The 23,710-nt window shown below is 38.9% G+C and overlaps 1 protein-coding gene across 1 annotated transcript; it reads right to left on the bottom strand.

Annotated features, from left to right (window-relative positions):
• Nucleotides 1-290: 290 nt before the first annotated feature.
• Nucleotides 291-19,311, bottom strand: Smpx (small muscle protein X-linked). Its single transcript, XM_028772713.1, has 4 exons — nt 19,178-19,311; nt 15,290-15,346; nt 4,728-4,814; nt 291-422 (listed from the first exon to the last, which is right to left on the bottom strand). Exons 2-4 carry the CDS (start codon nt 15,326-15,328, stop codon nt 291-293), a joined length of 258 nt encoding a protein of 85 aa, XP_028628546.1. The 5' UTR covers nt 15,329-15,346; nt 19,178-19,311.
• Between the last annotated feature and the right edge of the window lie 4,399 nt (nt 19,312-23,710).

Raw genomic sequence — 23,710 nt, forward strand, 5'->3', positions numbered from 1 at the left:
AGTTCACTGTTCTTATGGTATAGAGTGGGGAAACATGCATGTGATGACATGGGGCTCATGCCCTAACCTAAGCTTCCCTAACTAGAAGAATGATCAGAAAAAGAGCCAATAGGTGAACAGTAGTTCCCCAAGCAGTTATGAAACAAGATATACCTGGAGGTATGGCTTTCCCAAAAAAAAAAACATACTTAAAATGCGGTCTAAATTGAACACTCCTGGTAGAGACTCATCTTTGAAAATGGTCTCTTTCAAAGAGACTGCTTTTCTACTCACCTTTTGCTTCCTTTGAACTACTGTTCACCTTTGGGGACGTATTTCAGTTCACTTTTAACGTTTTGTATCTCAGACAAGTTGACAACAGGTCCTGGGAATTTCTTCATTCCAGGAATTGGCTTCTTTTCCTCTGAGGTGGCAGGCACTCCCTGGGAAAAAAAGAGGGAAAGAATTCAACTCACCCAAAACCAAGGATATTTGATCTCTCTGGTTCCTGGCATAGAGCAGGAAAACAAATATCAAAGGAAGAATGTCAGAGTGCAGTTCTGGCAAGGCAACTTCCTCTGGTGTTAGTGTTCAGACAGCTTTAGAGCTTCAAGAAAATTCCCTGAAGTTAAGTTTGTACAGGAATGTAAAATAATGTTGTGAAGGGGGAAAGTCCTCTCCATATAACTTAAGACGTATTAGCAACAGTTCAGTGTCTAGTAACTAAGAAATACTACCAACACTTAGATGGAGTTGTATTTCCCACAGAGGCATCTCCTAAAAAGTGACTTTAATTTAGAATCATCCCATTATCAGATACCTGATGGCAGGAATCTGTAAACTGTCAGGGCACAGCTACCCCTAATTAGTGCAGAAGTGTGTACAACTGTTTGAAGTATAGTGGCTATCAGCCTTTTGTCATATGATGCCTTTGGGAAAGATAAACTCAGAAGCACATAAGGAAAATGTCTTTGAGTATGGGCTTTGAATATGGGAGGGAATAACAGAGGAGGCCAACCTTTGCCTGTTGCTTTGAGTAGTAATCTAAATTTCCTATCTTTAAAGGAGTCTCCATTTTAGGGAGGGATCCACAGCTTTTTCTTTTTGTGTGTGATGCCTCCAGTGTCAACGACAAGGACTGAAATGTATACTTGACTTTTGTTTAATCAATCCTATAATCAACCCATATCTCTTATATGCATACACCAAGCAGACATCGAAAATGACTATAAAACATTAAGCTCAGTTGTTGCGTATAGCTCCATCTAGTTACTACAGAAGAAAATTGCATGCTAATCTGTTCTTCCAATCTGCCTTAACACATACAGCTAGTATCTGCACTTGTGTGTGGGGGGTAGGTGGGTGTACACAGATTCATGATGGTAATGTTTAATGCTAGATCTCTTCCTATCAAGTTATTAAGACCTCAATAGTCTACTTTTTTCCATCTCTTTTTACTAAGGAATGAAAAACCTAAAAAAAAAAAATTGTCCAAAGCCTTACAACTAAGAAGTGAGTAGACTAGAATTAAATACTATGTTGCTTATGAAGGGACAAAATGAAAGGAAATATTTAACAATACCCTTAGAACACTTCAAGCATACACCTGCTTTTCTTGCATAAAAGGATTTGAATAGAAGACCCCTGTGCCAGGAGTATGCCTATGTCTAACAAGTCACTGACAGAGGATGCAATTCATGTCTGTAGGCAGAGCAAAGGACTGGTCAGAAGCCACAGGTACACAAGAGACAGCTAGTGTTCACAGAGCTTGTCAGACAGCCAATGACTCAAGCTATTTTCCTGCTAGGACACATCCATTTGTTCACCTCTTAGAAGATGTCAAGCTCAAAAGACCATCTGAGTTTACCTGGGGGACTAACTGGCTAGGACAGAGGTGAGCTGTGCTGGTTACTGATGGTATACTACAAACAACACATTCTACTGTAATTCTGTTAACATGAGGCTTGGATGTGAATTCGAAACCTATGAATGTAAGCAATGCTTGTTTTGCAAATACTGATGGCAGTGATAAATGTGAATAGGGAAGTTATTCTGAATTCATAGTCAATTTCCTCATCCAAACTGTGCTACAGAAGGTAGCTAGGGCCTCAAGCCAAGCCACAAAACATCCATTTAATGTACCCTTATAGCTAAGAAAAGCTACCCAACTACTCCCCTTGCAGTATTTCTCTGGGAAATTTATTCTGAGACCCAAGTCAGAGTTTGAGTCATGAGGTCACTTCCTCCCTTAAACTCCCAAACCCTAAGAGTTCCTATCTGCTTGCATTGGGTAAGGAACAGCCTTAGCTCTGTATTCTACCAAAAGAACCCCAAGAACAAAGAGTAGCACAATGCATGGAACATCTCTAGGGTCTCAGGATCTCTGTGGATATCTCATCCTCTCTACCCTAAGAGGAATATCAATTGGCCACTTGAATACATGAGTGGTTAGTGTATGTGGTCACAAACCAAGTAAAATTGGTCCTTAGTAATTTTATACAGTGTGTCCAAACCATCAGACTAGGGCCAAGGAAAGAGTGAAAGGAAAGGGTATTCCTAGCCTCTAAAGGAAGATACTTATGTTGTACAGGGAAGAGCCCATGGCTGCCACTCCACTAAGGGAAAGGAAGAAGTGAGCCTTCCCGCATCTCAGCTGTTGTACCAGCCAATTTCACATAAAAGCAGGACCAAGCTACCTTGTGACTAACTATTGTAGCAGTGAGAGGTACAGATTAAGAGCAAGGTAGGTGGAGAAGGAAAAACTACAATGACAAATAAAAGGAGGTGGGGGCAGAGTCCTGTGGCCATCCCTTCTAAATGTCTCATGATTACAGGCTAGAGCTGAGGACCTAAGATCGTAGTTAGGACCAAAGTCATCTTAGCAAACTTTGAAGTAGTGGGACAAATACAAAAGCCATAGAAATCATTACCTTTTAAAATGCCATAATTTTTGTGGTGATGAGATGATCAAAAATCTTAATCCCTCCCCAACCCCTGGCCCCTGAATCAGACCTCAGATTTCAGCAGAAAAGTCACATGCAAGTAAATAAATATAAATATAAGGAGGGGCATGTGTTGCTGGTTTTTTCATTTTTTTGCAATTTTTAGTTTTAGTCTCTATTTTTGCAACATATTTGAATTGGGCAGGAAGTAAAGAATAGGAGAAGGAAATACAGAGAGAGAATCTAAACAATCTCTTTTGGAAAGCTTTGTTTTTAAAGGAATGTCAAGAGCCATCTAGGAAAGGCTAAGGCTAACAGGTGGCCTTCCAGGATGTGGTGGTCCACCTTTTTTGCATGGCCTAAGATGGGTGAGCTCTGAGAGGCAAGGTCTCAAAGAAGTTTCACCTTAGGATTGCTTCTTGCAGCTGATACGTCTTTCCTGTCATTACTAAATTAATATAATAATCTCTTGTCATTACCCAACTCTGAGAAGATTTTCTACAGATCAACATAAAGAGAAACATAAAGATTAATTAATGCTGTTTAGATGAATTAATGGTTTTATAGAATTCCTGATTTGATCCAAATAATCTTAGGAAGAAAGTTTTAGGAGGTGGTCTTAGTTGTTCTGCTAAAAAGTTGTAATAAAGTTAGAATCAAGAATAGAATGTGCCCACTCCTCAAAATAGTAAGTAAAAGATACATAATAAGAATACAATGAGCTTCCATAATTGTACTAAAAAGAGAAATAGGCTTGCAACAAATTCATATTCAAGGAAAAGCATTCAGGTCCAAGGATGAAGCCACAGGTGTGCACTATGAGAAGGCAAGGACATATGAAACTTTTGCTTTAAACTTGTAGTAAGCATATAGAATGAAACATTGCTTTGAATTTAGTATCACTATCCTTCTGTAACTCCCTTTAATGTGTCGTTTTATCTATGAGCCAATTTTCTAAGAAATTTTGCTTATAAAAAGACCAGAGAAAAGAAATAAAGATGTCATGGTGTGATAGTTTGGCTGGGGGTGGGCAGCTCTGTGCCACTCATCCACCCACTCATCCATCCATCCATCCATCCATCCATCCATCCATCCATTCAAATGTAGTCGTGTAGCCATTGTCTGCTTCTTTGTGTGTTTTTTCTGTGTGAGTGATTCTTTCCTCTCTGGTTCACAAGGAGTTAACTAGCCTGGTCTGCAGAAGGGCTCCTGGCTGGATGTCCAGAGAAGGGAGCTCTAGCAATAAATCCTTTATCTCACTGCTATACAACATATGCTAATTAACAGAGGATTATATAGTAAGTTTATAAAGTAAATAAGAGTTACATTTTCCAGTGCTTAATGAAGCACAGAATAGTTAGAGAATTAAAAGGCTGTAGATCATCAATCTTTTGACCTGCTTCTGATGTTGTGTCCCATCTCAGCTTGTTCTCCTAAGGCTGGGCAGGCCCCGCAAAGGAATATCAAGATGACTGTTTGTTTGAATCTGAAAGTAATTTAATGTGCTTACTTACTTAACACTAATTGAGGTTAATCTCCCATCAGAAGCTGTACCACACACAGCCTGCTCAGTTTAATCATAGAGCATGAGTGTAAACTTACCAAACCAGTGACAATCAATAACACAAAAGCACCTGTGCACAAAACCAATTCTGATAACTGGAAGTCAAGCTCGGCATCTTCATGCATCTTTGTCAAATACTTAACACTGGCTGAAATGGAAGGGAGGCACAGACCTTTTCTGCTGAGAATCCTTGCCTCTAAGAGGAAGAGTCCTTGCTAGTCTCTATTAGCTATCTTCCTCACCTCCTCAGTTCCAGGAGTACTCTCTTTCCTTCTTGGAGGCTGCCCAGCTCCTGGACGAAAGGCTCCCATTGGAATATTGATATTTGCCTAAGAGAGAAGTCAGGGTAAATTTAGCTTAAGAATAGTAAGAAATTGCATGACATTCTAAGACAGCAATCATCGTGAGGAAAATGCTTCTGAAAAGTACATCTTCAAAGCTTTTTATCTAAGGAAAATAGCTGTAACAACAGCACAAAATATGCAAAGGAGAATTTCACTTCATTTATTATACATTCCTGGTATCCACCTTTAGGTCTACACAGTGAATTTATGATTCCTTATTGGATGGAAAATTTTTTGAAGACAGTTTGTTCTAGCCATTGCCCTCCTATGGTGCATATCATTTTCCCCTTTAGGTGATGAAGAAGGAACACATAATGATAGAAAAGGAGGGAAATGGATCCACAAAAGCTATTCCACATTTAGTTCTCTGTCAGTTCCCTTCATATGTACAATGATGAGGGTACTTTCACACTTTCTAAGTTGCCACCTCCTTCCTGTAACATCCTGTCACTGCTCCAGGATCACCTCAGTTCCCTGAGCCTTCTGTCTTCTCCCAATATCCTCATGTGTAGGACAGTAAGGAAAAAGGAAAGTGTTATCAAATCAATTTTCTCTTTTAAATACAATTTTGATTCTTGCCTTTTATTAAGATAAAATACTAACCTCTTTCAGTGGCAAGCATGAAATACATTCTTGTAAACATAAATGCTTCAAACACTAAAGTATAGAAGAATACATTGACACAGTCATTTGAACTTGTGAAGATAGTATATAAATTTAAATTTCACCCATATTTTGACAGACATCAAAAGGTAAAAATGTTTAATACTTACCAAAACTGTCTTCAAATACATTAAGAGATTTAAAAACTAGAACATATTTATTCCACTTAAGATAAAATGTTGCTTTATCAGTGATTAGCTGTATGAGCTTGAAAAGTTAAAATTTCATTTTAATCTGAGTGAAAATGGTGTCTAAGAAAAAGGAGAAAAATGCTTTCTTAACTTGTGACACAGAGTGAATGATTTGGGTACTACACCAAATGAAACAGACTTTGGAAACACCTGGTATATGCTCCATTGCCAAGGTAATAATTAACCCATAACATAGGAAATAGCCAGTGTCAATGTTCACGCAACATGACAGGTCTGTGTTTGGCTCCAAGGAAAGCAGGTTTGAAAATTCTCCTTCATGCTAGACTAATACTGATCCCACAGAAAGAAAACAAGTTTCAAAGTGTTGGTGGCAAATAGCAAGAAAGGTACATCATTTTGATGCCAAGAAGTACTTTTTATCATCATATATCGTTAGAGAAATACATAAGACAAAGGGAAAGATATATTTTACATTCTGGCAAAGATGGAGCAATATTTCACGAATCTCATGAGATCATGATCTTACTATGTTTCCCAAGCTGGCCTCAAACTTCTATCCCCAAATGATCCTTCCACTTCAACTTTCCCAATAACTGGAATTTCAGGAAGGCATCATCTCTCCAGGTCACCTTTTACCATTTTAATTGGGACAATTTCTTTATTTCTTGGGAGGACATAAAATAATGCTATTTACTAGGGATGTATCTCAGTGATAAAGTGTCCTCAGTTTGATTCAGCACCACAAAGAGTCAAAACTGAAGGAAATTAATAGTATTTCACACTTGACAATATTGAGATCGGATGACATACATAGAGGCTTGAAATAAAACCAAAACAATGTGAACAGCCTCAGAGAAGATGATGTACATTAGACCAATAGACTATTTCCTCCACTATAGATTTGGATGACAGAAGAGAAATTCCAGCACTTTGGTGACTGAAGTAAAAAGATTGTCTGAGGCCATCCTGGGCTACAAAGCAAGAACCTTACCTCTCTCGAAAAAGAATTTTATTTAGAGTACCCCATTCAACCCATTTATTATGAATATATAGGAAGTACCTTCCTTGTGTGAATTTGGGTTAAAATACTGTTTCTGAAAGACTCAGTTGTTAAGCTGTTTAATCAAGTCAACACACATTATAATCAAATGTAGTTTTCAGTAAGGAAACATACAAAGGTGATCTGTAATAATATAATAGTTCATGTTATAGGATAATAATATTTTCTTATTTGGAGATTATCTTTAGAACTTTTGTTAGCCTTTCCAATATGTTGTTTAGAAGAGTGAAGTAGGGCTGGTAGTTTTTATAAATTCTCTCTTTTTTTTAATTGATGTTTCTTGATATAATTAGTATTTGACAGCTTTTCTGTGCTCCATTATTCTCATTTGTAGCATGAATAATGGGCTACATCATGATTTTTAAACCTCTTAACAATGGAATCCTTCCTTCAAGTAAAGTATTACCAGGATATCTGAAATACAAAATGGTATTCATCAAAGACATTTCTCTCTGCTACAGATAGAGACCATTACAGAAAACCAGAACTAGTCGAAAAATGGAAAACAACTGAGTACATAAACAGTACAACAAACAAAGGATACATTTTCAAATCAAACTTTTAAAGTTAACCTTTTCACTCTTCTAATTCAGTCTCCCAAGAGTTCTTTTCCCTTAGCTAATGGTAGCTCTAGCCAGCTCTAATATGGCAGACTTATCCTTTGAGAGTGACCTTTGGAAAGGAGAACACAAAATACATGCTTCTAAAATAGATTCCAAAAAAAAAAGCTACATTGGAAAATGAGCCATTAACTCTGACTTGACAATTTTTCTTCTTGAAGGCATCACTCAAGAAATCAGGAACCTAAATGGATTTTTAAAACAGCAAATATTGATGGGAAAGAAAGCAGCCTGAAAACATTTTGGCCATCCAATCATTACAGTGCATCAATAAGGGAATAAAAGAGCAGTGCTTTGTCAACTGTGTCATGTACTACATTAGTAATAACGTGATTAAAGAGGCTTCATTATTATAATTGTGGGGGAGTGGCATTTGAGTAACAAATTATGGACTACACTACAGCCATAAGAAAAAATTTTCATAACTTAAATTTGATAGGAAAATGTAGATCAGCTTTTCTTCTGTCATCTAGAAAATTAGATCATATTCTTGCCTCTTTTTTATTGCCTTGCTCTATGTCTGAACACAAAATAACTTTGCAATACCTTAGTACTTCCATCTGCAAATTGGGTATGGTATTTGCTATTCAAATTGTGTGTAATATAAGCTGTATTTTTTTAATCACAGAATAAGCAAACACATAAAAAGTTTGACATGAATGACTTAGAATCAATATAAGATGAGAATCTATAGAGATTCTCTGTAGATACAAATGAAGACAATTCTTGGGATATATATATATATATATATATATATATATATATATATATATATATTGCATTGTAACTCTTTTATTTCTTGTTCCTATTTTAAGTTTACTCATTTTAGATACCTTAATTTATGCCCCTGATGCAGCAGACCTGGTAGACCTGGTTCATCACCTTCCCAAGTTATACATAATTTGTTACATTCTCCAAACTGGAAATGGAAAAATCTAACAGGTCATCTTTGGCTAGAAAAGGATACTGTTTCCTGATAGAAGACCTATCTGATGTGAAATTAATACTGTGCTTGATCTCAGCAGGTAAAGAAAAGTAGAAAGAATTCCCTGTAAGTTAATTCCACCACTCCCTTAATTATTTGTATTGTTCTCCTTCCTTGGCTCTAGGCTTTGAGCCAGGAGGATTCTGGAAACAATATTCCCTCCTCAGTCACTAGTATATGGCTTACAATAAGATGACATCTTCTTTTCCCAAAGGGTTAGATTCTGATACCTGCTGCTCACTGAGGACTGGCAATTTCTACTAAACCTCATTCCACAGCCACAGATCTCTCTTCCCCTTCTTTCTTTTCCCCACTCACTAGCTCTTTTTCAGAAACTACTGTGATTTATCTGAACATTGCATGTTGCCTGAGAGGACTCCTATGCCCAGTGATTCTATCTTTTGTTTTCCAGTGTCCCAGAACCTCCTGCCAGTTTTGATGTGTACCATTCTCCTATGACAGGCAGGAAATCTTATAGGGCTGTTTCAGAACTGCTTTCTGCTCTACCGTATTCTCCGGCCTTATGATTCTCTGAATGAAATGCAACATGGTACTTACTTTAAAACTTACAGCATCTTTACAGAAGATTTGCAAAAAGAATTGTACTTTGAGCCTAGAAAATAAGAGTCTTTTTTGATATATTAGCCTGAAATAAGAGGTACCGATGAACACATACCTCTATCAACTAAAAGATAACCAATTTGTTTTAAAATAAAATCCTAAAGCTGTAGAATGCTTTTCTTGAAATGTGAAGGAGATTCAGAACATCAAACTTTCTCACTCAACGGTTTCGAGAAACTCCCACTCACTCACTGTTCTTTACCCATGATGTTTCATGCTGTAAGGTCCTCTCCCCTCCAACACTCTGTTCTCAATATCTTTTTGTTCTCTTCAGTAATTTCCTAAATGACTCAACTGTACTCTTGTCATCCATGGTAAAGCACATTTCAAGAATTTACTGTACAGCTTTTAAGACAATGTGCACAATTTGGTTGGGGGGCAGGTTATATTTATGAGGTACTTGTAAGTGGCAGCATTAAAAACATGACATATTTTAGTCAGGATATGACTGCTTGCCTCATGTCACAATGTTGGAGCCTTGATCAAAGCATCAGAGGGCATTAGTTGGAGTAACACCAAACCCACTTGAGAGTGAGATGGCTATATTCAAGTTCCTGCTGCACTTTAAAGACAGCAACATTGTAAATCATAAACAGTACGCTTGAGTGGTTTATGTAAGAAAGAAACAGTATATCTATGATCAAAGAATGGGTCTTGCCTCTACAGTAAAACAAATATCAAATGAAAGTTAATATTTTGTTTTAAATGTAAGTAAAAGATACAAGGAAAGCATGTGTCATCCTTAGAGGTTTTAGCTTAATCAATATACTGATTAAGTGACCAGACATGCAGAGTGGCAGTCTGCTCTTTTGTAGTGAGGACTGTCATACACTTAAAATCCTTTTTTTTAAACCAGAAATCCAACCCAGAAAAAAACAGTCTATAAAACCTGTCTGTAAACAGTCTTTGCTTTAACAGAACCTGCTTTCCTCTTCCATGAAACCTTTATGCCCTGGACTATGGAGAGTAGAAAAACAGTGTTAATGAGTGGATAAAATCAAGAAGCACTAATTCTGTGGTCTGGAAATATTTTGTTCTATGTGTGGATTGCATAGCAAGGGAAAGTTTTCCATAGAAAGTAACCATTTGTCCCTAAAAATACAGGACTCTGATAATCTTGCCCTTGAGTATGTGATAAAGGATTTAGGATCACACAAAGCTTGATTGAGTCAGTTAAGCCAGATGTAATACAGTGGCCATACTTGCTTATACTTCAAGGACATATTCATCATTGGATTACTTTGCTTTGTGCTTTTCACTTTCAAGTCAACTTGCTTTTAATATGGCTTTAAGTGGCTATCAGCTTCTTCATTCAGACACTATTTATGAATGTTGGTTACCCAAGTGGGCTTGACACTTGTGGTTTCCCTTGAGATGATCCACAGTCATTCACCTCTATCAGGGGTGGGAGGATGGGGAGAGTTAGAAACAAGCCCATAGAACACTGCATTTTAGGATCACACTGAGTGCCTGAGTCACCTGACTCAGTCCTTTTGACTTGTGATGTATGAAAGTCACATTGCACTGTAGCAGGTACACAGTAATTGAATAATGACAGCTATTTTTGTCATATAAAAATTAAGCCTTAGAAGCTACTCTCAAGAGACTCGCAGACTACTAGAATCTGGTCAAGGCCTTAAAGGTCACTTACAAATTATCAGGACCATTCTAGTGAAATCACCACGACTAAGGCATAAACCTCTTTTCTTGTCAGCTATGATGTTCTTAGATCTCACAGGAAAGGACAAATGTCAGAAAGAATGGATCAATGTCAACCCAGAGATGACTGGCTGTATGTGAGCTGAGGTTCTGGAGTGGCTTGTGACGACTCCCAAAATAGGTGTGCTTAAGAGGACCAGGAGATGCAGCCAATGGCTGGTATCACTTGTTCTCATTAGAGAAAGCTACTGCGCAGATGGCTGATGGGATTAAATTTCTCAGCAGTTCTAACTTTCCCTGCCACCTGTCATTTCACATCCCATGACCCAGTGCACAGTGTGCTGATGTTGCCTTGGTTGCAGTTCCCATTATAATCAACAATGGGATTGTCAAGTTGCAATCCACAGGACAAATGCAATCCATCACCAAACTTTTAAATAAGCTGTTGGGAAGCAGGCACATTCATCCACTTTATGACCCTGTGACTGCCTCAGAGAATAATAGCAGACATGATAGTTGAAACAGACCAAACAATTCAAAGCCTAACATATTTGTTGTCTGTCTGGTCCTTTTCAGGAAATGTTTCATCAACATCTGATATAGATAACTTTACAAAGAGCTTAACGAGCTCTCTCTAGTCCACAGAAAATCAACTGGTTCCTTCAAAATGGCTTTACATCATTGGCTGAGACTTAATGCACTGGGAAATATTAGTAACTTAGACTCTCCTTACAGTTCAGAGGCCATCTTAAGCAAACATGAAAGACAGCTATCTACCTTCTGTAAGGATGAGCTGAATTCTAACCTGCCTGTTATTCTGGTATATGGGGGAAATGGAGTTACATGAGGAAAAAGTAAGGTCATTCTTTGAATTGTATAGACAGAATCGTCATCTTTTAAGGAGTATGTGTACTAGAAACCAGGGATTTGTTATAAACTATCTAGTTCATTCATTATAACAGTCTTCTTATATAGTAGTGTTTGTCTCGGTTTTAAAGAAAAGTAAACAAAGGATGTTTAAAGTCACAGATATTTGTAACTGCTTGACTCTATATTTTTTGTACACTCTTAAAGTTGCCTGCCTATGAGAAGTACAGTTGAAAGAAACTCAGTTCACTCAATCCAGACAAAATAGAGACTAAATGTAAACTGTTGGAAATTTGCACCAAAAAACAGAATTCTGCAAGATTCTTCATTGAAAAGTCCAAAAGGTTTGGAAAACATTGCCTTTATGAGAAGAATAGATGCTATTAAGAAGTAATGGACTCTGAGAAAGTTTCCCAAACAGTATGGAAACTCTTACTCTAATTAACAATATCCCATGAAACTTATGGTATTCTAAAGCATACATTTTGGGAATTGATAAAATAGATAGTGATGATGGTGACTGATTGATGGATGATAACAGCCATTTATTAAGTAATTACTACAAGTTAGGTACTAGCCTAGCATCTACATCTATTAAATTGATTACATATTTGCAGAAACGCTGTGAAAGATGTTCTGCTACTCATTCTATTAACAGATAAGCAGAGGATGAAGAACAAAGAGGTTAAACTACTTGCCCAAAGTCATATAGCTGTTAAGTACTGTAGGCTATGACCTTATCAAGTACAGAGATCAGGTATCAACTCATTGTTGAATACCCTACTCCTGGCACAAAATATGCACCCTCCCCCAGGAAATTGCAATTGAATTGAATTAGAGATATACCATGTCCCCTGGAAATAGCAGTTACATTGGATTGAAGATAAGAGTCTAATAAAAAGAAGTGACTATGGACTGGAAAGATAGATCAGAGTTGAAGAGCACTGGCTGCTACTTCAGAGGACCCAGGTTCCACTCCCATCATCTACATAAGGATGCACCTCCTTCTTCAGGCTTCTGTGGGTTCTGGGCACCAGGCATACGTGTGATGCACATACTTACATGCAGACAAAACATCCATACACATAAAAATAAAATAACTTTTTAAAATTTGAAGTAACTGAAATGTGTTGATTAGACCATTTTAAAGCATTTGATGATATTTACCCAATTAGAGTGCTCTCGTCAATAAGATTTTGTGTTTGCTTCAAAGAAACTCATGATCTCATGTTCCTATTATGAACCATTATATATTATACAATCACTTCCATATTTTGTTTAATATGCCCTATTTAAGGTTAATGTAAAGTCAATAGGAAAATACAAGATAGTGATAATGCTAGCCACAACAAAAAAAAATATTTCACTTGAAAGTGTATTAAATTGGTCTTTTGATAAGACATCAAATATATTGAAAGAGACAACACCACATCCACACTGATTGCCCTTGTTGGTAAAGTAGATGTGTGTGTGTGTGTGTGTGTGTGTGTGTGTGTCTGTGTCTGTGTCTGTGTCTGTGTGTGTGTGTGTGTAACATAATAACAGCTATTGAGAATGGCCAATAGTGGTATTTTAAATATTGAAGACCTTAAAATACATCAAGGTCAAATTTAGTAAATAAAATGCTGGTGAGTTTTCAGAGGAGATTTATATGAGCCAGAGGGCACTACAGAAGAAAAATCAATACACTTTCAGCTTTAAAAGGAAGAGATGAAAAAGCAGCCTGATAGCATTCTGAAAAATAAAAAGGAAATTTTCTGTTTAGCACTTCACGAGCATGGAGTGCAGGGATCACGACTCTGATATAAACTGTCCTTGTGATCATAAATAGAATAATGGCTGCTCTCCAGTGGTTGCCTCCTACGCTGTTAAAATGTCAGAATCTTGTTTGTTAATTCCTAAACCGAATTACTATTACCTCCACATCACAGGTTTGGAAATGGAGGTCCAGGGGTAAAACAGCAGGAAATCCTTTTGCCTGTTTCTGCACTAGCACAAGCTAGACTGCAGTCTGTGTTCAGAATCCTTGCTACTATTTGAACATCATGTAAAACAGAAAACTTAAAGGTTCAAGGTTCATGGATCCAAGTGACAAAATAATGCCCACTACCATTGTCAGGATACATCAGAGACTCACTAGCTAGAGATACCAGAATGCTCAATAAGTAAAAGGGAATCCTTGCCAAATGCATTGGCTCCTCCTTAGGATTGCTCAGTGACAGGTTTCCAGAGACTGGCGGACATCCCGCCACTTAAGAACTCCATCAACTTAAGGGTATACATTAGTCATGACAAGTACAGATCCATCTCTCCAACACCCTTTACCAGTGCTGTAAATGTGGATTTGTTCAACCTTCAATAATGTACTCAAGGCCTGGTCAAATGCAGACCCTAAAACTCAGTCAGCCTTTTGTGATTGTGTTTATGCTGTGTTGGGGCATTATTGTTACTCAGAAACCACTGCGTGCCCTGCAGCATTCAGAAAAGTCCCAGAAAGGAAGAAGTTTCTTGGGAGAAAGCACAGCTAGATTCCGTGCTGATGAAAGGAAAACAGAATTTGACAGGAAAGCATTGTGCTCAGAGTCTTTCAGGCTGGGAGCTATTTGAGAGTCAAACTCTGAGCCCTCCAAAGAAAAAGCAGATTTAGTCTTGAGTGAAAACAAATATTGAAAGTTATTTTCATATTATATGTACATTTCAAAATGCTGTATCTCCTGTTTGTGGATGACACAAGTCAATTAAGCAAGTTTGTTGCAATGGCATGAAGAAAATTAATAACATAAATTTAAAACTCACAAGGGTTTGGGAGAACAGTTGACTTCAAAAGGTTATTGTTTAAAGAAAGATTTATTTTATTAGTGCTGGGACTCAAACTCAAAGCCTCACATATACTACTCATGTGCCCTACAACTGAGTTAAATGTCCTGCTTCAAAAGATACATTTGAGACAAATGAGTCAAGAAACTGTGACCTATTGCTCTATCTATATACCAGTTGTGTATAAAACTGAAAGTAGTTCTATTCTCTATCAATAAACATATAAAATCCCATATATATTTTAATTAACAAGTAATAGCCATACACCTTTATGGGGAACAGTGTATTTTAGCTACACACACACACACACACACACACACACACACACACACACATATATATATATATATATATATACTTATTTACTTTACATCCCACTCATTGCCCCCCTCCAGATCACCCCCTCCCACAATCCTTCCCCCCCCCGTCCCCTTTTCCTTCTCCTCTGAGCAGGTGGGGGGCCCCCGGGTATCCCCCCATTCTGGTACTTCAAGTCTCTGCGAGAATAGGCACTTCCTCTCCCACTGAGGCCAGACAAGGCAGCCCAGCTTGACAAAGGTAACCCCACGCACAGACAACAGCTTTAGGGATAGCCCCTGCTCCAGTTGTTCAGGACCCACATGGAGACCAAGCTGTATATCTAGCAGTATATTTTAATATAAGCATGCCAGATATACTGGTCAAATAGGATACAGTAGCATTTCCTACTTGTTATTTTGGAGCCTTTGGGAGCTTCTCTCCAGTTCTTCATAAAGGATAGAATAGGTTATTGTGACTTTAATATGTTTGGTAAAATGTAATTCTCATTTTAAAACTTTGTCTTACGATTCATAGCAATTACGAGGAGCTTCGGCTCTCGATTATGCCCTGTCAGTCTTACAGCCCTTTCTCAATTCTGCCTCCTTAGCCTTATAAAGAGGAACTTTTTCTTCTTAAAGTTAAATAATAAGAGATGAACAATCGCAGGAGGTCAGAAGCCATGGAGCCAATGGTAAAACACAAATATACCTACTTACCTGAATGGCTCTGACGTTGGAAATTGGCTGCTTCGACATATTCACGAGGTCTTATCCCTAAAAAAAACAAGACACTGTTAGAGGTAGCAGCCTTCAGATTCAAGGTCGTGATAAATTAGAATTTAACTCATGATTCAACTGGGCAGTCGCCCCTTTCACTAGCCATATATTCTTTCAGTCTCAGTTTCTGCAGTTACTTGGAGACTCTCCTTCCCAATGCCTCAGGGAGAGGGAACACTAGAGCACCCCGATAAATCATTCAGGAGAAGATATACCCAGCCTTGCCCCTGATGGAAATGATAGGTGATGAGAAACTTGAAAGGCCTTATCCTCTCTTCACCTGCCCTCTTGCCCTTCTGCCAAGAGCCGCAAACCAGAGAGGTGGTATCAGTGAAACACCTTTGTTCTGCAACAGAGGCTGCCTGCTGCGGCTTGAGACTGAACCTGTGGTCCGTGCTCACTGTTGCCGGGGCTACTACTCAGTTTAGCAGGGGCAACCATTCTCTGTGTAATACCTGATGTTGACGGCTCGGCTTTTGGAATACTCTCTCAGCTGTGCGAATATATCATCTCCCAGCAACCTTTGAAGATGTTGGGAGACTCTCTGAAGAGCCGAGTTGTTTAACCTTCCTACATGTCCCACCCAACCACCCACAACAAGCCTAGATTATAGAAACAATGGGAGCCAGAATGTTCTGGAGCTGGCTTTCTTCGGTGGAACAATCTTAGAAAGAATGTAGAATTCCATGACCATATCAGATCCCCAAAACATAGAAGCATTTTTTCTCAAACCTTCTTTAAACACAGGAGTCCTAACTTTGAGCCTTGGAACCAAAGCCCACCTAGAGATATAGGCTATGGTTTGCTGGAGCTAAGGGAACAAAGAACACTAATGAGCCGGGCTCTGGTCTGTTTTTATAGCTGTCTGTTAAACATCAACCAGACCAAGTAAAAAGTTTAAAACCCATTGAATTCAAAACATTCTCTGTTCTAAATCGTAACTATAAAATGAGTTGACCAAATTCTAGCTACTGACTGCTATGCATGAGGCTGAATGAATACAGGGAATAGTGTTAGTGTTTTACACAAGGCCCCTGAAATTTGGGCAATGACATTCAGTATTTCTAGGCCTGTTTTCTCTTCCTTAAAATGGTCCTGCTTCACAGGCTATGGGAAGATTTGAGGGACATAATTCCTCTGACAAGGCTTTCTAAACTCTAAAGCATGGTGTGAATGTTTATTTCATTAATGTCAATGGCCACAGCTTGTGCCTTCTGAGTGCTGTATTCATCTGCAGCCTTAAACATAGAGTTGAAATCCCGACCCCTGGGAGCTCCCAGAGACTAATCCACCAACCAAAGGGCTTATGTAGGAGAGGGCTGCCTTGTCTGGCCTCCTTATGAGAGGATGTGCCTAACCCTGTAGGAACTTGATGCCCTTGGGAGGTGGTATTCCCTGGGGAAGCACCCTCTCAGAGTTGAAAGGGAGGGGGAGGGTGGAGTGAAGAACTCTGGGACAGGGTACTGGGAGAGGGAGCAACATTTGGGATGTAAATAAATAAAAAAATAATTTTTAAAATTAATGATAAAAATGTAGAGATGAACTGATATATGGCCTTCAACACAGAAATGAATTACCAGAGAACTTTGGTAAAAATGAAGAGGGTTTTTAAATTTGTTTGTTTGTTGTTTGTTTTTTAGAGCTTAGCTTCTATTCTATCAAGATAAAAATTGTATACTTATTTTTAAAATATCTACAATTACTATAACTCAATATATAGTTTGGGGAGCTATGTACATGAAAATAACATACATGAACTTTTAAACTTTCATCTAAATATACTGCTTCTATAATAAGGATCCAGGAAGAACCAACCAATTTTACTATAGTCAAAAAATTAAGTAAGAACAACAGTTGTTCATTTTTCTTTATGATCCTTTTCCAGTTGAGTGCTACCTTCCCTTCAGCATCAAAGATGCATAAAGAACTTTCTAATTTGAAACTCTAGAATACACAGCTCAATGCCGAAATGATAGACTTAGAATAGCTCAATTTGTGATGTTCCATTTGCCAAAAGCTAAAAGAAATAATGCAAAAACTAATAATCCTAACAAGACTTTAAAGACTTGACCAGTGTTTGCTAAGTGTGCATACAACTAGAGTTTAATTAACATTGTTTTTATTGTTACTGTATACTAAATTATGAGAGTTGGGAAACACCTTTATGTGATTACAATAGCAGGTTGAAATACAAAAGCAGCAAACAATGAATGGTTTTATTTATACCGTGTTGATTTTTGTTCATAGTTTTACTTTTTTTACTGACTTTATACCAACTACTAGATTACAGTATTTGCTGAGAAACTCTGAGCCTAACAGAAGGATAGACCTTGTTTCCCCTATCTAGTTTTGCGATATTCTCATTTGTACATGGATCTCTTCTAAACATCTTTGTCAATCTTCAATAGAGACATCTATAAAAAGTCAGTTCTTTCCTCACTCTCATTTCTCACCATCAGGCTAGAGAATATGTGTATAAATCAGTTCAGCAGCAATTCCTGCTGTCCTCATTATTTGCAGAGAAATCAGGGCAATGCACAGTGATGAATAAAAATAGATAGTGTTCCCTGGCTGTTTCCCTGGTTGAGCATTCACCTCCATCAGGATGTATCGTGTAGTGCACCTTCCCTCTACATCTGCATGCTCCTTCTGTGAATGGAAGCAGCATTTATAAACTCACCCCACCACCATCCACTTCAGGGCCACTGCTCTTTATCCAAAGAGATATTCTTTACAACATGCAACTGCTGTGTCTGTCTGCTGAATCTGGCTACAATCTGGAGCACTGCAAGTCCGACAAAGGCATATTGACTTTAATAAACTGGTGATGCTTGCCAACTGATCGCAGGTAAGTTTGCCTAGCAGTCTGTGGGAACTTTTAATGGTCTTTGTGCTGAGTCATGGATGATAGACTCCAACACCCCCCCCATTGTGCTTTGATTAGGCAGCACCTAATATCTAGCTTCTAAATAAAACCCTCCAATGTACTAAAACTGGTCAACATTAATATCACTAATTTCACAAGAAGAGATTGAGGGGAAAATCAATCGCTATTTGGAAAGAAGAGCTTTGTTTGTTCTTTTTGAAAGGTCAAGGAAATGAGTAAAGCACTATCTCAAAGGGATTTATCTTCTGTCCTGAAGCTAAAAATAATTCCCGAGGAGGGTATAGAATGATGCTCTGACTACCTCAGTATGCTGGGAGGAAAAAGAGAGGTTTTGCACTTCCAAGCTGTGCCTACGTAGGTAAGGACACTGAGGGCTGCCCTTAACCCTGCTGGGTACATGAAAACAGTGACCAAAGCAAAGCTCCCAAAAAGATGGTTCGGTCTACACAACTTTGTTGCTGAGATCAAGCCCAGTAGTTAGGGAAGGGAGAAAAGAATTCTAAGCTTCTATCGTGTAACAACTCTCACCGTCATTTTCATTTAGATAAACACACATACACACAACATTTAACATTCCAACTTTACTCTGCCCACTCTTCTGATTCTCAGCTTAGAGAATGTTGTCAGTCTGTAGCTGACTGTAACATTGGCCAGCAGAGCTTCAAGGTCACAGTTGCCATGTCTGGACATTTTATTAACAACCCTGTCAGTGAAAATTCCTTTAGTTCAATACCCTTTCAACATACATACATACATACACACGCACAAACACACACACACTTCATAAAATAGAATCTGGGATACCACTAGTGAATAGGGAATTAACAAAGAAGCCACCCAGTACTTAGCAACCTACAAAGTTATGAGTAGTTACTTTAAGTTAGGGATCCAGAAAATTTCCTCGTGAAATCTGGGAGTGAAAGCTGGGTCCTTCTGCTTACCTGCTCTCTGGATTTGTTTACTGCCTGAGGACAGTTCCAGGCAGCCAGGTGCAAAAACACACACACAAAAAAAACCACTTTACGGGGTAGAAGGAACTCCCGGTGTCCTCTGAGCTGGGATCTCAATTCCAGTGCTTTTCATGTGGCTGAAATAGCTGGAGTGCTCTGTCCCTCTCCGGTCCTGAGAGCTGCTCCTGGCTGGGGCTAGAGGGGAGCTCGCTTTAAGGCTGAAGTGTTAAAGAGAATTCCTGTCATAGCTCACAGTTGTTCTTCCTAAATATAGAGTTTGATACAAGCCATAGGCTGGCTCCCTCTGAAAGGCTTGACCATGTGGAAAGCAGGGCTCAGATATCAGCCTGGAGGTGGCTACGTTGTCTTACTGCCCTCCTAATCTTCTTGAGAAGGCTGGCTGCATTCTCTCACTGTTTCTGAGGGGTGTAGTGAACCTCAAAAAAGTAGGAAAAGTCTATCTTTAGCTGTATTATCTAGAGGCCAGAAAATGAGGAAAGGTTCATTAAAAATTGGGGGAAGCAAGGTGCTGATGTCAGACATTGCTTGATTCCCAGCTTGGTAACTTGGGAGCTGTTAAAGTTACTTAATAATCAGCACTCAAAAAGCAGTCACCAAATAATATAATTATACCATAACATCAAACTATAAGACATTGTCCTAGTTTGTAGGTCAAACACGGTTAAAAACGGATGGGCTGGCATGGTTGCTGGCCTCAGAGACCTTGCTAACTTGGCTTTCCTGCTTTTATTGATGGATTAACCTTAGAGCTTGGCACAAAGGAGACAGCAGAAGAGAATAAAACAAAGGAAAATGGCTACTTTTAAGTTTGGCAAGGGCCAAGATTAGGTACCTGGAAATTTTTTTTTCAAGTCCTATGGCTCATAGTCATTGTTTTGAACATGGATTTGTTGATGAACTTCTTCAGTCTCTGAAATTAACTTCATATAAAGCTTCCCTTTGGGCAGGGCATGGTAGCTCACACCTTTAATTCTGGCATTCACGAGGCAGAGGCAGGTGTATCTCCGTGACATGAGTTTGAGATCAGGCTAGTCTACATAGTGAGTCCCAGGCAGCAAGGGCTTTGAAGAATGATCCTGACTCAACAAAATAACACCCTAAACATAAACATAAAGAAAAATGAAAATCCAGCAAAAAAATCTTCCCATTGGTAGAAATACTCAACAGAACAGACTTAAAATACATTCCCTGAGTGACCACACTTCAAACCACCATGACAGGATATTCTCAGCAGCAGGCATCATCAACCATTCTTGCTATGTGAGGAAAAGCTTTAAATACTCTGAATCAAGCACCATGTCCTGGTCAGGGGTGAAGTCACTGAGCATAGCGGACATCAGTGGGGTACAAACTTGTACAGTGGCAAGTGGTTGTCATCTGAGCATCAGTGCCAGCTGGGGCCTCTCAGAAGCACCAAGAAGGCAAGCACTTTACTTGACTTCATTCCATAACCCCTTAAAATTTCCACTACTGTTGTCAGTTTAAGGCGCTCATAAAAGTCCGCACCTGCTGTGCAGGGAGCCACTGGCACACACATCAGTACACACTGGGTTGATGAGTGACAATGAATGGGGCTCAGGGAGACAGGGGACAAGATAAGTCTATTTCTGACAAGGACGGTCAAGATGAGGAGTAGGAAAACGAAGCAGAAAGAGTCTCACTCAAAGTATGGAAAATGGGAAACCAGAGGGTACTGGACATTGATGGGACATCTTAAGACTGACTTTTGGGCATATTTCAGTAAAGATCACCTAAGAGGAACAGGACACAGTGTTGTTCATAAAACCATAATTCTCTCAAGTTCCTTTTACCTGTATACATACCTTCACCTCTCCTGGACCTACAAACACACACACGCACACACACAACGCACACACACACACTTAAAGGGAGTGGACCTGGAAGAGACGGGAAGTCAGGGGGAGAGAACTGGGATGAGTGGAGGGAGGGAAACTGCTTGAGATGTGTTTTATGAGAGAAGAATAAAATAAATAAAAAATTTTAAATAAATCTCAAAAAGGAAGATATACAAATAATCTAGATTGGGGTACCTGAAAACTTTAATCCTCAAGTGCTTCCGGGGGGGGTTCTGGAAGAGTCAGCAGCCAGCAGGGGAACCTTCCAGATCCCCCACTGCTGAGCCAGATCTGCTCACCAGTTAATCACCTAAGAGCCCTGGATGGTGAAGAGAGGAGGCTGTAGTAAAGAATCCAGAAGAATTCTGGTGTTTGTTCCTGAGACAGAAATGTGGAGAAGAGCAATAAGAAGAATGAATGCTTCTCTGGTAAATGCTCCCCAGGGTCAGTTAACATTCAAGGATGTGGCTGTGGATTTCTCACAGGAGGAATGGGAATGTCTTGACTGTGCTCAGAGAGCATTGTACATGGATGTGATGTTGGAGAATTACAACAATCTACTCTTTGTGGAGAATAATCATGTATGTATCAAACATGATGAAGTCTTGGATCAAGACACAAAGTATAGTGTCCCTGAGAATGTGATTATTCAAGAGAAGTCTAATAAATGGAATGAATGCGGAAAAAAACAAATAATCTATTTTCCAGAACCAGCAAGACAGGTCAGTAGGTAAAGGCACTTGCTGTCAAGCCTGAGGACCCCAGTTTGATCCTTAAAACTCACATGGTAGAAGGAAAGAACCAAACCCCACAAGCATGTCTTCTAACCTCCATATGCACATAGTTATACCCCATTCACACTCACAAATAAATAAATATAACAAAAATATTTAAAGAATCAGTTTTCCAAAATACATAATAATTTAATTACAGAATTCCGTTTGTATATGTAAGATGCTGTGTGTTTATCTCTGTTTCATAAGTGACAGAATGCACTGAAAACAGTTCCAGTCATATTTCTAGAATTACAATATTCATCGAAAACTCATTAATGATTTGGGGAAACAGTAGAATAGCAAATGCCAAGTCTAATGGGAAATGAAAGCTGGATCTTGTCAAGGACACTGTGAGCCAATCAACTTCTCTCCTTAGCTCCTGTTTCTGGGCTATGATTTGATCCCTCTCCTTAGACATTAGCTTCCTTCCACATGCACCCACTGAGAGGAAACCATTCCTTTTAAGGAGAAGCAATGTGTCGTTCCACTCATGACTACAGTACTTTTCATGAAGCACTTTAACATCTCTTTCCTCCAAAGTCTAAGCAATTTTTGTTTCATCTTTGTAAAGTTCGATAGCTTGCTTCCCCAAAGTACTCTCCTTCTATAATAAATGAATTATTTCACCTCAGAAAGGGGTTCAGATCTGTATCCCCAAAACCACACAACCCTGCTCCTCTCTCCTTAGAGAAATGACTGGCAATCACCTCTCCATTGTCCTACGCTTTTAACTAAGTCACCTTTTAAGTACTTTTATGAATTTGTGTGTGTGTGTGTGTGTGTGTGTGTGTGTGTGTGTGTGTGCAGGCACACATGCCTCAGTGTACATGTGGAGGTCAGAGGACAACTCTCAGGAATTGGGTCTCCTGACTACCTTGTGGAATCTGGAGACAGCATACAAGCCACCAGGTCTTTGCACAAGTACCTCTGCACTTCAGCCATCTTTCTGGTCCCAATTTACCTTTTAACAAAAGGATAACTTCATTCATCACATATATGAACATTGTCGGTTGTGATCCAGGCACTGTACTAGATGGTGAGGGCTTTAAAAATGAGCAACAGATAGTCCTATGAGCCTACTACCCACAGTCTGGTAGAGAAGACAAATAACATAATTGTAGGTTTTATATGCTACAGGAAAACTGACCATTCAAACCTCTATAGAGGTCCATGTGAAAAGGCCTGGATGCTCACACCAGCCAGCTAAGGACTTTCTGAGAAAAATTTCTGGCTGAATATCCTGAACTTGTACTAAGTGTTATCCCTCTCACATCCCCACTGTGGCTGGAGAGAAAACAATGCACAAGACTGAATAGTTTGCTCACTATCTGGCTTCAGAACTTATCTCTATGGGAAGGGAGCAGACAGAGCCAAACAAACAAACTGGAATAAATCTTTATAAGTTATACATTAAAAAAAAACTGAAAAGGAGAACAAGGGGAGGAGTTGTGGGCAAGCACAACTATAAGAAGTTAAATTGATAAGGTGAGAAGGATCCAAGAAAAACAATACTCCAGGAAGAACTGAGTATACATTTCAAAGTTTCAAGATGGGAACGTACAATCCCAGAACATGAAGCCTAAACATATGGGAAACTGCCATGAAATGAAGTAAGAGTGGTAGTCAAGAACAAGCAGGGCGTTTGGGAGGCCATTTTGGCAAGAAATGCTGGTTTGTTTTAAGTTTAATGGAATCCATAGAAGGTTTCAAGCAGTGGAGTTACCTTGGCTTGAGTTTTAATGAGTTCACTGTTGCTGCTACTGATATATAGAGAACACTATGCTAGAAAAGGTAGGGGAAATGGTGTTGAAAATGCTACCAGTGATGAATGAAGAGGACCAGAGAAGTTTTAAAATGTACACTAGTTAGAC

Source organism: Grammomys surdaster, unplaced genomic scaffold (genome assembly GCF_004785775.1).
Source record: "Grammomys surdaster isolate TR1022 unplaced genomic scaffold, NIH_TR_1.0 217, whole genome shotgun sequence".
Lineage (NCBI taxonomy): Eukaryota > Metazoa > Chordata > Mammalia > Rodentia > Muridae > Grammomys > Grammomys surdaster.

Bases quoted from the DNA above. Each gene is read 5' to 3' on its own strand.
- Smpx (XM_028772713.1), bottom strand. From the start codon at position 15,328: ATGTCGAAGCAGCCAATTTCCAACGTCAGAGCCATTCAG. The intron at 4,815-15,289 runs GTAAGTAGGTAT...CTTCTCTCTTAG, and splicing joins CCAACGTCAGAGCCATTCAG to GCAAATATCAATATTCCAAT. The intron at 423-4,727 runs GTGAGGAAGATA...TTTTTTTCCCAG, and splicing joins GTACTCCTGGAACTGAGGAG to GGAGTGCCTGCCACCTCAGA.